At 45.5% G+C, this 17,040-nt stretch overlaps 1 protein-coding gene across 1 annotated transcript in view; it reads right to left on the bottom strand.

The window, feature by feature from the left end:
• Kif3b (kinesin family member 3B) overlaps positions 1 to 17,040 on the bottom strand; it is a 49,950-nt gene that overhangs the window by 14,346 nt on the left and 18,564 nt on the right. Inside the window, exons 2-5 of the mRNA XM_038331737.1 lie at positions 5,272 to 6,737; positions 1,623 to 1,724; positions 1,291 to 1,413; positions 1,087 to 1,205 (exon numbers count right to left, since the gene is read on the bottom strand). Of these exons, the coding sequence (XP_038187665.1) occupies positions 1,087 to 1,205; positions 1,291 to 1,413; positions 1,623 to 1,724; positions 5,272 to 6,675 (1,748 nt within the window). The 5' untranslated portion in view covers positions 6,676 to 6,737. The remainder of the gene's footprint in view (positions 1 to 1,086; positions 1,206 to 1,290; positions 1,414 to 1,622; positions 1,725 to 5,271; positions 6,738 to 17,040) is intronic.

Raw genomic sequence — 17,040 nt, 5'->3', positions numbered from 1 at the left:
GTAGAGACATAAAACCAAAAAATAAATAACTACCAAACCAAAAAAAGAAAAAAGAACATTCCTTTAATCTCAGTACTCAGGATGCAGAGGAAGAAGTAGGCAGAGCTCTGTGAGTTCAGTACCAGCTTGGTTGCCTAGTGAGTTCCAGGTCAGCCAGGACTATACCACTACACCATGAGACCCTGTCTCAGAAAAAAAAAAAAAAAAATCAAAGATGGCTTACTGATTGGTTGAAATACTAAAATCATCTCAGCACTGATTTTTCATTGTTGTTTGGTTGTTCTTGTGTTTTGGTTTTTCGAGGCAGGGTTTCTCTGTGTAGTTTTGGAGCCTGTCCTGGAACTAGCTCTGTAGACCAGGCTGGCCTTGAACTCATAGATCTGCTTGCCTCTGCCTCCCAAGTGCTGGGATAAAGGCATATGCCACCACTGCCTGGCTGTTGTTTGTTTTTAAGACAAGCTCTCACTGTAGTCTGGGTTGGGTTTGTGATCCTCATGCCTCAACCTTCCAAGTGCTCAGATGACGGACATGCTGCTATACTTTATCACCTACAAAGCATTAAAAAATACATTGCTCAGGGGCCTGGGGAAGCAGTGCAGTTGGCAGAATGCTTGTATGATGCCTTAGGTTTGATCTCCAACACCACATAAAGTAGGCATGATAGCACATACCACCAGGAGTTCAAGGCCATCCTTAGCTACACAGCAAATTTGAGACCAGACTGAGCTACATGAGACTCCGTCTCAAAAAAAGATGCACAGACTTCAAGAGAACAATAGTTCTTATAGTGCTCTGGTTGACGAGTATGAATGTGTTCATTTGACCAATCAGAAAAAAGGTAATTAAAGATTCTCTCTTGAGTGACAGGTGAGATCAGAGAATCTGAAAGAAGCCAAAGATAAGGGTGAAGAGACGGGAAGGTCGCGTGCTGACCTCACAGACACGGACTGAAATGAAAAGTGACTTTGTCAGGAGCATCAGCAGGCAGTGGGTGGCAGAGGCTAAGCTGGCAAGAAGCAATGGGCTGTCTTGGGACGGGTCTTCCTGGACCCAGGGGATGGCAGGACCCTGCCGACAGGTACTCACTTGAGCTTAAGCTCCCTGGTGAGCTCATTCTGCGTCTGTTCCAGCTCCTGGCGTTCCTTGATGTGTTCTTCTTGCAGGTCGTGGATCTCAGCCTTCACAGCCTGGAGCTTGGAAAAGAGCTGGAGCCAGGGGGACACGGATGAGGAAAGGCTGTGCGAAGAAGGCGCACCCTCCCCCAGGGCCCCTGGCACCTCCGCCTCCTACCTTTTTGAGCTTTTTTGTCTTGATGTCTACCTCCTGCTGCAACGAGGTGTAAGTCTCTTTTAGTTCCAATGTCTCCTCGTCTCGACTTTCCATTTGCTGCTGGATTTCTCTTTCTCGACGTTTCTGAGCGATACCACAAAATTCATCAGCTTGCCCTAGCGACCATGGCTACACAGTATGGGTCTGGATGCTCCCAGTCGGCCTCCGGCTAGCACGGGGCTGCCAGCTCCTCTCCGCTCCCTCTGAAGCTGTTCTCATACCACAGGTGTCAGCTCTGTGGCTTCAATCACGTCAGTCCACGCCTTCCTCCCCACTCAAGAACGCAAAGTTACCTGCTCTGCGATCTCCTGGCGCTTCTGCTCCAAGATCTTCTGCTGTTCATTTGTATGATCTACTATATTTTTTCCTCCAACAAGCAGCTTACTCTCCATGGCCTGAGTGAGAAACAAAGTAAAATCCATCCTGTGGTCTCCCCCGGAACAACAGACCCCTCACAGGAAGACTGGAAGGATACTCCATGACTAAGCATGACGGTGCATGCCAATGGTCCCAACATTCAGGAGGCTAAGGCTGGAGGATTACAAATTACAGGCCAATCTGGGCTACATATTGAGATACTGTCCAAAAACAAAAAACAAAAAACAAAACAAAAAAAAACCACTCTCCCAAAACAAACAAAAACTACTCTGGGGAAAAAAACATGCACCCGGTCCAGAACAGGATGGGACTTCATTCTGATGACACTGAAGGTCTGGCTGTTTAAGATATTATGGCTTTCAGAGTTTGTTAGTTTGTTTCTTTGTTTTTTAAACAAGTCCTTTATCGGTTGTTTATCCAGAACACTAATCCCACTCTAGACATACTAAATCTATCTGGTGTGCTACAGACAAGAGATGTTTCTGTCAGTGAGGACCATAAGACCCAGAGCCTGCCCAGAGCTCGCCGAGGGACACAGACAAATAAGCAGGCTTTAAGCAGATGGCATGGGATGTTACTGTGAGGAAACTCTGAGAAGCTAGTGGGAGAGCGAACGGGAGAAGAGTCAGGCTTTGGGGGAACTTGGAGACAGCTTCCTCTCTGAAGCGACAGCTACACAAAAAGCGGAAGTAAAGAATAAGAATTTCCTAAGAATAAAAAAGGCTTCTGTTAGCAAGGGTAGAATAAGGAAGTTGACAAAACCAGTAGAGGTTAAAGCAAAAGCCTCAGAACCCTGTTAAAAAACCCTGTTTGATCCTGAGAGCTTCAAGGAGCACAAGCGCACAGGCAAACTGGGTTTTAAGATTGCACCCCACAGCAGGAGAAATTCCTGGAAGAGAACATGCTGATGGAGTGCAGGCAAGAGGCTACTATACACTGTGTGAGTGTGTGTGTGTGTGTGTGTGTGTGTGTGTGTGTGTGTGTAGCAGTAGCTTGGTTGCAAAGGCCCTAATAATGATGTGGTGTGGTGTGGTGTGGTGTGGTATGATGTGGTGTGTTTATGTGTGTGTATGGTAGTAGCTAGGTTGCAAAGGCCCTGATGAGGTAAAAGCAAGAAGCCTTGGGACTGAGGAGATCACAAAAAGAGAGGGAGGGCCGGGCGGTGGTGGCGCACGCCTTTAATCCCAGCACTCGGGAGGCAGAGGCAGGCGGATCTCTGTGAGTTCGAGGCCAGCCTGGTCTACAAGAGCTAGTTCCAGGACAGGCTCTAAAAAAGCTGCAGAGAAACCCTGTCTCGAAAAACCAAAAAAAAAAAAAAAAAAAAAAAAAAAAAAAGAGAGGGAGGAAGAGCAAGCGAGAACAACTCCTAGAAGTCTAGCTTCACTGAGGTAAGGAAGGTAGAAGGCTGTTCTGATGGCATCGGTCAACAGAAGGCTGTGGAGCCTGGGTGCTAGAAGGCAGCTAAGGGCAGGCTGTACAGACTGAGAGCCTTCAGCATACATGTAGATGAAGCTAAGGCCAGGGGAATGAAAGCCCAGAAACCAAAACCTACTCTAACTTGCTCTTAAGAAACTTTAGTTAGTTGGTCAGTGGTGGCACATGTCTTTAATCCCAGTACTCAGGAGGCAGAGGTAGGTGGATCTCTGAATTTGAAACCAGTCTGAAAAATCAAAAAAAAAAAAAAAAAAAAAAGGAAAAGAAAGAAATGAAACTTTAGCTGGGGCAAGGTGCATGGTGATGAGACACCTTCAATCTCAGCATTCATGAGGCAGAGATAGATTTCTGGGAGTTCAAGGCCAGCTTGTTCTACATAGTGAACTTCATAGCCAGAGCTACACAGTGAGACCACATTGCAGAAAGGCTAGAGGGGAGCAGAGGGAGAGAACATGGATATATTTTAGAGAAGAAATTAAAATTTGTGTAAGTTCAGTAAGAAAGAACCCATGGGCAGCCCTAGTCTGGGCACCAAAGGAAACAGTGCATTGCACTAGATTAAAGACAGAGATGAGGACTCTCCATACTCTAGAATACTTTCCAGCATCTGAGGAAACGCAGAGCAAATGTGAGGAAGCACATCAGCAATAGGGTTCAGACCCCCCCACACCAATTAAGAGAACAACACAGGGAAACTAGAGAGGGCTGCGGGGGTGGGGCAGAACTAAGCAGCAGTAAACAACAGGGTACCGGGCTAACATCCCACAAAGACACTGTTCTACTCTCACTACTACACAAAAGTTAGTCAGATAATCACCACTATGGACAGGATGAGGAGTAAAGTGGGTGCTTCAAAAGCGTCCCTCTAGACCCTGGCCATGGTGGCACACGTCTTTAATCCCAGCACTAGGAGGCAGAGAGAGGGGGAACTCTGAGTTCTCCACCAGCCTGGTCTATAGAGTGAGTTCCAGGACAGCCAGGGCTCCACAGAGACACCCTGACTCAGAAAACAAAAACAAAAACAAACAAACAAACAAACAAAACAAAAAAGATTCACTCTAGAATCTAAGGGTGCCAGCAAGTCTCCTGGGGTCAGGCACAAGAATGGTCACAGCAGAACACGGGAACGGCCCATTAGAGGAGAATGGAATGTCACAGAATATTCAGAACGGTAACAGTAATGGACATGACTAGAGGCATCAGTCCAGGTTCTTACGGATGATTGCTGGTAAATAAAAGCAAACGTGATAACACCTTAAGTAAATGCCCATGCAAAAGTAGACAGATGCTAGAGGAAACAAAAGCAAGGCAACAGCATCCATCACTGGGTTCAAGAAGACTACCTTTGGAGGGGCGAACACAGGAGCATCTAAGGAAATGGACACTGAGGCTGTGGTTCAACTGGTAGCATGTTTGTCCCACAAGCCCCAATCCAGGGCTTTCATCTCCAGTACCCCATCATGGGCATGATGGCACATGCCTGTGCTCATTCTCGGCTACTATCAAGTTCAAGGCCAGCCTGGACTATGTGAGACCCTGCCTTTAAAAAAGAAATGCTGCACAAAGTGGTATACACCTGTAATCCTAATACTAGACTGAGGCAGGAGGATTGCTGTAAGTCAGGGCCAAACTGGTCGGTCGGGTCTGTCTGTCCGTCCATCCATCCATCCATCCATCCATCCATCCATCCATCCATCCATCCATCTATCTATCTATCTATCTATCTATCTATCTATCTAGCAAAACTACAAAGAGAAACATCAAATAATCAAAATGATACCTACTTTCTCAAAGAAAAAAGAGAAGAAAAGAGGGCTGTCCTATTCCTCGCTGGATGTCTGGGTATTAGTTTTATCGCGGTTCTTCATACAGTGCACATACATGACAACTATCATGAATGCAGTTTGGTTTTAACCTTTATTTTGGGGGGATGGAAAAACAAGGTCTCACTCTGTAGCTCTGGCTGTCCTAGAACTTACTATAATAGACCTCACAAGCGATCCACCTGCCTCTGCCTCCTGGATGCTGGGATTAGAGGTGTTTGTCACCATGCCAAGCCCCCACTGTATAATTCTTCTGATCAAAGAAATGGCACTGAAAGGGAAAGGGGCCTAAGGAAGGGCACAGTACCTTGATTTTGGCCCCCAGCATCTCAGCAGCATCCTTCTCCCGTCGCAGGTCCTCCATCTTTTTTTCTTTCTCCTTCAGCAGCCTCATCTTCTCCTCTGCAACCAAGCTGTGATCCTCTACAATGGCCCGCTTCTCAATCTCCAGTTTTTCTTGCTGTTCCCGCCAGTAATCATCCTTATCATCCCCTTCCTCCTCACCCTCTTCTCCCTCCTCCTCCTCCTCTTCCCCACCCCCACCACTGCCACCACCTTCCCTCCGCTTCTCTCGCCTCTTCCTCCTGCCAATGGAACGTTTTTCCAGCTGGGCCTTGAGCCGAGCAATTTCTTCCTGGAATTCTCGAAGCAGAGCATCCTTTGGGTCCTCATTGACCCTTGGCTTGTTCTTAATGTTTTTGGCACGATTGGCATATCTCAGAGTGGTCAGGGTCTCTTCTACATTGTAAGAGGCAGGCCCCACATTGGCTACCATCACAGTTTTGGCATTGCCACCAAGGGAATCCTGGAGAAGCCTAGTCAGCTTTGAGTCTCTATATGGAATATGGGTGCTTTTGCCATCTACCAGGGCAGAGATAACATTACCCAAGGCTGAAAGGGACAGGTTGATCTTGGTCGCTTCCTTCAGTCTTTCCCCTTGAGCGCCAGTCTTGGCTTGCCGCTCACTGCCAGCAAGGTCTACAAGGTTCAGTTTTCCTACCCGGATATGGTTTTCACCATCTAGGCCCACCTCGCTGCATTCAATAGTGATGACAAAGATTGCATGTGACCGTGAGCTGTGCTCGTTCATGTTGGTGGCACCAACAGATCGGTTCTGGTTCCCCACATTCATCACATGCTCTATCTCCTTCACACTTTTGGTGACAAAGGAAGACAGATCCTTCACGTACACGCCTGTATCAGGTCTTTCTTTGAGCTCCAGCCTTTTGGTCTGATCCTTTGAGAGCAAGTCTCGGATCTCTTCCTGATAGATCTCTAAGTAAGAAGCCCTGACCAGGTACTGCTGATTCTGCGATCGAGAGATGTGGGTGAAGATGTGATCAAATGAGTTGGGGATGACCCCTCTCTTCTCAGGGTCACCACGGACTCCCTCCATGGTATAGGTTTTCCCAGTTCCCGTTTGTCCATAGGCAAAAATTGTGCCATTGAAACCCTGTAGGACAGAGTCCACAAGTGGCCGGAACGTCTCGTCATAGAGTTCAAATTGCTTGGCATTCCAATCATAGACGGCATCAAAGGTGAAGGTCTTGGGCATCTCATGGGATGTGCCTTTGGGGTTCTTCACAGACACCTGCCCCAGCTTCACATCCACATCTACCACTTTGTCGTAGGATGCGGCCTTTTCTTTGCCATTCATGGGCCGACAGCGAACCACCACCCGGACTGACTCTGAGCTTTTTAACTTGGACATGATGAACTCTGACAGCTTAGCCTTGAGGACGATGAATCCAAACGGCTCAGGATGCTAAGGTCCTGGGGAAAAACAGAAGCAGTGAGCATGGTGCAGCTATCATCGGGCTGCCTGACAGCAGTGGGTACAGCAGCCATCCTCACTTGCAAAGCTTCTGATAGCCACATTTTAGCATTTTAGTACACTGAGTATTTCTCCTCATGGGACCTTAAGCAGCTTCAGTAGTAAACAACTCCAGTCCACTAATATTGATTTTTACCCACCCTCAATCAATACTTGACTTTATACCATAAGTGGAAACTCTGGAAGCTTTTTCCTTCTCCTTCCTTTTTCTTTCTTTCTTTCTTTCTTCCTTCCTTCCTTCCTTCCTTCCTTCCTTTCTTCCTTTCTTCTTTTTTTTTTTTTTTAAAGAGAATGAGGCTCAACCTTATCTCCTAATCCTCCTGCCTCCATTTCCAAGTGCTAGGATTACAAGCATGAAGCATCATACCTTTGTTTTGTGGGTTTTTTTTTTAAAGATTTCTTTTACTATTAAATTATGCATATATGTGCTCTGTGTGGGGACGTGCACTAGTGCAGATGCCCATGGAGGCCAGAAGAGGATGCAAGATCCCCTGAAGCTGTAGTTAGAGATGGCTCTTATTCTCCTGACAGGGGTGCTAGAACTGAACCCTACTCTCCTGGAAGAACACTAAGTATTCTTAACCACTGAGCCATCTCTCCAGCCTTCACTAGAAGTCTTTTTTAAAAAAAGCCTGGGTGACCTTATATCCTATGAACTATTAAATCCCTAAGGACAGCAACTTGAAATGATTAAAATTTTAAATGTACAGGGGCCAGCAAGATGGACCCATGAATAAAGGTACCTGTCACCAAACCTAAGGGTCAAAGTTCATTCCCCGGGATCCACATGGTGGAAGGAGAGAATTCTAAGATGTTGTCCTTTGACCTCAACACACTCTAAGACTTGTCCATACATGCATACACACAGAGAGAGATAAATAAAATGTAATAAAATTGTTTTCACCCTTTCAATGCACAGACCTTTTGGCATAACAATCCTAAGGATTTATCCTACAGACAAGTGTCTTATATAGAGACGTGTCTCTCCTGGGTTATCTGTTGTGACACTGTGATACCAAGAGAGTGGGGACAACTCTCTGGGTGCTAGTGGTGCACACCTTTCAACAACCTGGTTTACAGAGCTAGTTCCAGGACAGCCAGGGATACACAGAGAAACCCTGTCTTGAAAAAAAAAAAAATGAAAAAATAAAAAAGAATGGGACAAGTCCAGTTTCCATCAAGAGGTATAATTAAATACATACATATAGGGAAATCCAGTGTAGTTTGTTTTGTTTTGTTTTTCGAGCCAGGGTTTCTCTGTAGCTTTAGAGCCTGTCCTGGAACTAGCTCTTGTAGACCAGGCTGGCCTCGAACTCACAGAGATCCACCTGCCTCTGCCTCCTGAGTGCTGGGAATTAAAGGCATGTGTCACCACTGCCCGGCCAGTGTAGTTATTTTTAATCTAAACAAATTCATACCAAAATCTAATAGGTCAATAAGTGAAGCACAGTGTATGGTTTACACAGTGTGAGCTTAACAGGGGTATAAGTGTAGATCCTAATGGAAACTACGGACTGAGGGATAGCTCAGCAACAGCACATGTTAGCAAACAAAGGCTCAGACTCAGTTCCCAGCACCAGAACAAACACACACGAAAGGCACACAAGAAAATAAACAGGTAAAGAAGTAAAAAGGGAGGAGGGAAAATATGGGCTCCATGACAGCCTGCAGGCCTAGCATTTGAGAGGCAAGTTAGACGCCAGTCTGTGCTTCATAACATGGCCTTGTTTCAGGTGGCTCAGCTGCCACATACAAGACTGTGAGTTCTATCCCCAGCACCACAAAAGGGTATGCATATAATAGGCCTGACAGGCACCTGGTGTCATACAGCCTCGACAGGGGAGCCACTGGGCCACAGGACTCACTGTGCACTGGCTTGGATGCCTGAATACCTTACTGGATACCTTAGCTGGTGCTGGAAATACTTCTCAGTTCTAAGAATCAATAAAAGGTGGTTTATGCGAAATATGCTTGTAAGTGAAGATGTGGAATAGCACACTGCATTCAGCCCTCAATTTAATACATTCTGAATGCAAGGAGGAAAAGGGCAAAAAAAATATTTTAAAGAAAAAGAAAAACAGAAGCTTATTTGCTGCCAGGAAACTCAGAAGGCAGAATGTGGCCGGATGTGTCTTTAGGAAAGACAAAGGAGAGACCAGATCAGAGCCAAGAGGAACACAGAGACCACAAGCTCCTGATAACCTCAGTGTGGGAATTAAAAAAAAAAAGAAAGAAAGAAAGAAACCAGAGGATTCAGGTTTAAAAATTAGTATTCAAAATTCCTTTTATGCCTGCAGGCCAGAAGAGGGCACCAGACCCCATTATAGATGGTTGTGAGCCACCATGTGGTTGCTGGGAATTGAACCCAGGACCTTTGGAAGAGCAGGCAATGCTCATAACCTCTGAACCATCCCTCCAGCCCCTCAAAAGTCCTCTTAGAGACAAACATCGCTCCCTTGCCATTCCCCAGCCACCTAGTTTTCTTGGCCACAGACAAAAGTCATTAGATCTTTTCCTTCTATCTTTATTTTCAGTGTGTGGGTGTTTGGCCTGCATGTATGTCTATGTATCACATGCATGGAGTGCCTGTAGCAGCCAGAGGCAGCATTGGATCCCCTGGGACTGCAATTACTACTGATGATTGTGAGCTCCCATATGGGGGCTAGGAATTGAACCCAGGTCCTCTCAAAGAACAGTCAGTTCTCTTAAAGCCCTGGGTCATCTCTCTAGTCCCATTATTAGATTTTCAACCTAATATTTTAACAATGTGATATTATGCACAGCAATACACAATGGTTTGCATCTTGCTCTTTCTTAATACAACCTATCTTGAAGTTCATATCCTCAACAAATAGAGCAGCAGCATAATATCCCACTGTACGGATATATCATAACTTATTTAATATCTGCTGCAGGTGCACTTGGGTTGCTGGATGTGGCAGTGCACAACTGTAATTCCTGAACTTACCCAGCTGAGGCAGGAGAATTATGGGCTTGAGGCCAGGCTGGGCTCCATAGTAAGACCTGTCTCAAGCAACTAACAAAACAATAGATAGCTGTTTCTGATAGTCCACTGTGAAGAATCCAGGAAACAGTCATTTCTTGTGTGGACAAATATATCTGCAAAAGTAAATCCTAAGACGTTGAATTGCTGAATCAAAGGATGCACACATCTGTAACTGTAGCATGAAGAAGAGCTGGAGTCACCCTACACAAAGGATGCACATATCTGTAACTCTAGCATGCAGAAGAGATGGAGTTACCCTACACAAAGCATACATACATCTGTAACTCTAGCATGCAGAAGACCTGGAGTTATCCTACACAAAGGATACACACATCTGTAACTGTAGCATGCAGAAGATCTGGAGTCACCCTACACAAAGGACGCACACATCTGTAACTGTAGCATGCAGAACAGATGGAGTTACCCTACACAAAGGATGCACACATCTGTAACTTAGCATGCAGAAGAGATGGAGTTACCCTACACAAAGGATGCATGCATCTGTAACTGTAGCATGCAGAAGAGATGGAATTACCCTACACAAAGGATGCACGCATCTGTAACTCTGGTATGCAGAAGAGATGGAGTTACCCTACACAAAGGACAATGTTCCTCCCTGAAGCCATAAGTTGCCAAATGAAAAAGTTCAATGCCACATGCAGAATACTTCAAGTAGTTGGTCAGTGGTGTTCCAGAGACTCCCAAATAATAAAGATTATGGTCACTGCTCTTGCTTGGCCACCAGAACTTAATGCTAAGATCCTACTGCTGAAGACACTACACAAAGTGGTCAAAGGAATGGAGAAATCAAGTTGGTACCAATCAGGAAGCTTCCTCCTTGTAGGTTAGTTTTCATAATCCTGAAGGTGCTATAGGCTGCTATGAGTCCTGTAGACTACAATGACTGGTGTGGTCAGTTGTGCACAAGGGTGCAATAGTGGCGGGGATAATATGGCGGTAGCTAACTGACTTCTGGTTGGATTTAAGGTTGACTCCACAGTGGGTAATGTGTGCACTGTACTGGAAATCTGGCCATGAACCCATGGAGAGGGAGCTCACAGACTCCAAGAATGAACCTACCATTTGATAAATGGACATAACATCAAGCTGAGCCCTGCATTTGCATCTCTATACCCATACATTAGCACAGCGCTCAACTTCACCAGAGAAGCTTCTTTGTGTAACAGACGGTAGTTAATGCAGGAACTCACACTTGGCCGAGTGCAGAGAATCAGTCCTGTGCGTGCTCAGCCACACACGGGACATCCATATCACCCTCCCCCTGTACAAGAGACCATGGCAAAAGAAGGGGCAGAAGAGACTGTTAAAGCCAGAGGTCAGGGAGGACCGGAATGAAGTAGATCCTTCTGAACATGGCAGGACCCCTGCACTCAGGACCTCCTGGAGGCTGTGGGTGCTCATACAAGATCAAGCCAGTCAACACTCTAGTGTGCATGGGAAAGGGGCTCATGAGCCCCCACCCTCCCTGAGGAACTGTTGACAACTGAAGGCTTTTGGGGAACAGTGAGTCAGCTTTCTTTAAGTGTGTGGCCCCTGGGAGGTCAATCACACTCCAGTGGATGGCCCTGCATCCATGTATATATGAAGCATATATTGGATTTGGAGGTCTATTGAAAAAGAAAAAGGTAAGAAAAGAGAGCATGATGCTGGAAGGGCCAGGGGAGGTAGATCCAAGAGGAAAGAAAAGGAGGGGTAGGGGAGAGGGTAAATGCGATCAAAACACATTTGTGCTATTCTCAAAGAATTGATGAAATATTATATAAAAAGTCAAAATAAAAATTAGAACAAAGAACCAGAGCTCTTACTCTCTTTGAATGTGTTTTCCGTAAGTTCTGCAAAAACAGGAGTCATTCTCCTTTCACACGGGTAACTGTCAAGCCACAAGGTACAGGCAAAGGAACTTACAAAGTCTCCACCATATCTGTATGCTAATATAAAGATAGATTAAAATTAATATGAAAGGGTTTGGGGTTGCAGGCGTGGCTCAGCAGAGGAGCACATGATGAGAATGTGGGACGCCATGGGTTCAGTTCTCAGAATTTGAAAGGAAAAAGATTCTTCTAAGACGTTCATCAACAGTCACTGCAGGTACTATGGTTAAACCTTAATTCTGTCCATTAAACATCAAGACAGCCACTTTCTACTGTTTAGTTTGTAATATTCCTCTTATACAAAAATTGAGATAGAAATATCTACCTAATGACACGCAATAAGAACTAAATCTCATGCTATTTAAAGAAAATGCACAAAGCTAGTCCATTCATTGGTCTTCTAAGTCTAATTTTGTCACATGGAGTCAAGCATCTATAACCAAAACATTCAGGAGGCTGAGGCAGGAAGACTATTAATTGGAAACCAACCAAAACTACATACTGAGACACTGTCTCAAAATAAAATAAAGGAGCCCAGTGGGGGTGACATATGCCTTTTATTCCAGCACTCAGGAGTCAGAGGTAGGCAATCTCTGTGAAGATCTCTATGAGTTCGAGGCCAGCCTGGTTTACAGAGCGAGCTCTAGGACAGCTAGGGCTACACAGAGAAACGCTGCCTCGAAATAAATAAATAAATAAATAAATAAAATAAAGGGGCTGGAGAGATGGCTCAGAGGACTGAGGTTCAGTTCCCAGCACCCACACGGCAGCTCATTCATCCATAACACAGTTCCAGGGATGTAACACCCTCCCTTTTTTTTCTGGCATCAGACATTCACATAGTACACACATATACATGTGAGCAAAACATTCATACACATGAAATAAATAAAATTTTAAAAAAGAAATTTTAAAAAATAAAATCAAGCCGGGCCATGGTGGCTCATGCCTTTAATCCCAGTACCCAAGAGGCAGAGGCAAGTGGATCTCTGTGAGTTAGAGGCCAACCAGGTCTATAGAGCAAGTTTCATGAAGCCAAGGCTACACAAAGAAATCCTGTCTCCAAAAACAAACAAACACACACCAATTAATTAATTAATTAAAGTAGAAATGTTATCAGATGGGAAGAAAGAGCCAGGTGCAGTGGTCCTAACTTCAATTCTGCACTTGAGAGGCAGAGACAGGTGGATCTCTATGAGTTTGAGGCCACCCTGGTCTACATAGAGAGTTCCAGGCCACTCAGGTCTACATAGTGAGAGCTTATCTCAAATAAATAAATAAATTTAAAAAGTAGAAAGAAAGAAAAGAAGGAAGAACAAATGGTTTTTCTTTCTGTGGAAGGTACCCTCAGCTATAACTGTGCCTGACTACTCCTTTTGTTGGTTAGAGGTTTTTGCTTGTTTTCATCTACTCGATAATAATCTGTGTTCATCTGAGAAGCCTCAGTTGAGAAAATGCTCCATCAGATCCACCTGTAGGCAAGCCGATAGGGCATTTTATGACTCAGAACTCAAGACTGAAGGGCAAGTCCACTGTGGGGGGTGCCATCTCTGGACAGGAGGTCCAAGGCTGTGTAAGAAAGCAGCTGGGCTGGGCTGGGCTGGGCTGGGCTGGAGAGGTGGCTCAGAGGGTAAGAGCACTAGCTGCTCTTCCAGAGGTCCCGAGTTCAACTCCCAGCAACCATGTGGTGGCTCACAGCCATCTGTAATGAGACCTGGTGCCTTCCTTGCCAGCAGTACATTGTATGCTAAATAAATAAATAAATAATTATTTTTTAAAAAGCAGCTGGGCAAGCTAGGAGGATCAAGCCAGTCAGCAGCATTCCTCCACGGCCTCAGCTTCAGTTCCTGCCTCCAGAATCCTCCCTGGAGCTCCTACCTTGGCTTCCCTTCATGATGGACTATAACCTGTGAGCCAAATAATCCTCCTTGGTCCCCAGATTACTTTTGGTCATGGTGTTTTATCACAACAACTCAAAGCAAACTGGGACATGCCACCTGTCTCCAAATTCCAGCAGAGGCCTACCAAAGCTGGTGTGAGCGAAAAGGGAAGCACGGCCCCCAGAGCCTCCTTCGGGAAGGCCTCGGATGCAGCACCTGGCAGCCAGACAGGTGGACTGCAGAGTTCAAGAAGGTGGGGTTACAGGCTCCTGGGCATCATGTTCTCCTGAGGAGGCAGTCTGTCCCCACTCACACCTGTGAAAACACTGTGGCCTGAGCCTGCTCCATAAAAAGCCCACAGCAAAGACCTACAGACCTGGCTACTACATTTTTTGAGCTGCAAAGTGGATTAAAAACAAAGGAATGTTTTTAATGATCCACATTTATCTTCAAAACTCTTAAGGAAGAAACTACTAAGATGAGTCCCTGCATTAAATCTCCTCAACTCTGAACACATTTCTTTTCAAAGCTCACCCAGCTAGAGTGGTAGCCATGTATTATTGATGTTTTACTTCAAGAAGACGGGCTAATTCAATTTCCTGTCTCCGGAGCTGCAAATCTGTTCTGGGTCCTCCTCAGCAGAGAGGGCATCCTCAGGAGGATGTCGGACTCCCTCCCGTAGGTCCAATCATAGAGTGATAAATCTTGAGAGACACCCAGCAGTTCAGTCAGCAACCTGTCACCTGAATCCCAAGAACTTTTGCTGTCAGACCCAGCAGCCCGGGTTAAGAGCCACTGGCTGGCTGGCTGTGCAAAGCTACATTCTCCAACCTCGCGACTTGTGCCTGCTGAGATCAGTCACTTGTTTCTCAGGGGAACCACAGTCTTCCACACTCTTTGCTGAGCACTTCATTTTGTATTCATGTTACCCTTGCTGGTTGTCATGGAGACTCACCTCAAAGTCTAGAATTTGGTGTGGACTACATTCTGAGCAACTATCGGTTACTAGCACAGAGGTCACAAACTGGTCACATTCTACATGAAAGGATTTTTTTGTTTTGTTTTGTTTTTCGAGACAGGGTTTCTCTGCAGCTTTAGAGCCTGTCCTGGAGCTAGCTCTTATAGACCAGGCTGGTCTCGAACTCACAGAGATCCGCCTGCCTCTGCCTCCCGAGTGCTGGGATTAAAGGTGTGCGCCACCACCGCCCGGCTTGAAAGGATTTTTTTAAAACTGTGTATGTGGTCACTGAGGCCACAGCCTTGCATGTCTTACACAAGTGTTCTGCCACTGAAACATACTCACAGGCCTCTGCTTACATTTTATTGACCAGTGCGCTATTTTTAAAAAGGGGGAGGGTGGAAAGAGAAGAGGGAGGGGAAAATGAGGTTGGGATATAAAATAAATAATTAAATGTATTAATAAAGGGGGGTCAGGAGGAAAGCTGGGTATGGTGGTACACACCTCTACACATTCAATAGAGGCAGGCAGATCTCTGCTTGAGTTCCAGGCCAACCAGGGGCTACATAGTTAGACCCAATCTTTAAAAAACAAAACAAAACAACAATAACCAAAAACAAACAAGGGATGATCAATGACAATGAGATGGTTAATTGGGTAGATGCTTGCTGCCAAGACTGACAACCTTAGTTTAATCTCTGGAACCCACATGGTAGACGGAGATAACGGACTCCCAGTGGTTGTCCTCCAACTGCCACACATACACAATGACATGCATACACCTGCACACATACATACACCGCCACACATACACAATGACATGCATATGCTTGCATACATACATACACCGCCACACATACACAATGACATGCACACACCTGCACAATACATACACTGCCACACATACACAATGACATGCATACGCCTGCACACATACATACTCTCACACACATACACAATGACATGCATACGCTTGCACACATACATACACCGCCACACATGCACAATGACATGCACACGCCTGCACAATACATACACCGCCACACATACACAATGACATGCATACGCCTGGACACATACATACACTCACACATATACACAATGACATGCATACGCCTGCACACATACATACACTCACACACATACATAATGACATGCATACGCTTGCACACATACATACACTCACACACATTCACACTCAGAAACATATCCATACACAATAAATAAGTGTGACTATTAAAAAAAAACAATAAATAAGTGTGACTATTAAAAAAAAAAACAAAAAAACCACAGCCCAGCACTCAGGAGTCTGAGGCAGGCAGAACTCTGTGGTCTACATAGTGAGTTCCCGGCCAGCCAGGGCTACAGGGTAAGAATCTTATCTCAAAACAAACAGAATGATAGCAAGATGCAGCTCTGTGGGACAGCTGTGCTGAGCTTGTGGGCATTTCGGGGTTTGGACTCCAGCATCAAAACCCTCCAACATTTTCCTCTCCCTCTTCTCCTCCTATTCTTCCCCCCTTATTTAAACAGCACACTGGTCAATAAAATGCAAGCAGAGGGCTGTGAGTGTGTTTCAGTGGTAGAGCACTTATGTGCCAAATACAACAGGCTGGAGAGATGGCTCAGAGGTTAAGAGCACTGGCTGCTCTTCTAGAGGTCCTGAGTTCAATTCCCAGCATCCACACGGTGGCTCACGGCCATGTGTAATAGGATCTGATGCCCTCTTCTGGCCTGCAGGCATATATACAGAGCACTCATATATAAAATACAAATAAATAAAATTTAAAGAAGAAAGAGAGCAGGCTGAGCAAGCCATGGAGACCAAGCCAGTAAGCAGCATCCCTCCATGGACTCTGCATCAGTTTCTGCCTCATAAAAAAAAAAATGAAGAGATATTTTGTTTGTGTTTTAACAAATAAAGCTTGCCTGAAGATCAGAGTGCAGAGCTAAACCACTAGAGGCCAGGCAGTGGTGGTACAAACCTTTAATCCCAGGACTCGGGAGACAGAGGCAGACTCTGTTAGTTCAAGGCCACCCTGGGATACATGAAATTGATCCAGTCTAAAAGAGAAGCAGAGCTCACACAAAGGTGATCCCAGCACTAGGAGGTGGAGAGAGGAGTGACATGGCTGAGAGGAGAGAGGAACATAAAGTGGGAGGAGACAGGAGCTCAGTGCAGTCTGAGGAAGCAGTCTGAAGATGCAGTCTGAGGATAAGATCGCCACTTTGGTCTGAGCACTGGTAGAGGTTAGAACTCTAGTGGCTGTCACTCTGCTTCTCTGTTCCTTCAGCTTTTCCCTCCTGGTAGCTGACTCTGAGTTTTTATTATTGAGACCAATTAGAATTTGTGCTACAAAAAGCCCTCAGCAGCTCCACATACATACACATGTCCGTGTCCTGATGGAACCTTGCACGTGCGCAGAAAGAAACATAGGCAAGGACGCTTCTTTTCTGTTTTTGATACAAGGTCTCACGCTGCCCAGGCTGACCTCAAATTCACCA

This window comes from Arvicola amphibius, chromosome 5, assembly GCF_903992535.2.
Source record: "Arvicola amphibius chromosome 5, mArvAmp1.2, whole genome shotgun sequence".
NCBI classification, from domain to species: Eukaryota; Metazoa; Chordata; class Mammalia; order Rodentia; family Cricetidae; genus Arvicola; species Arvicola amphibius.
Note: the sequence above shows the minus strand (reverse complement) of the source record. Positions and strands in the feature narration are given on the sequence as shown.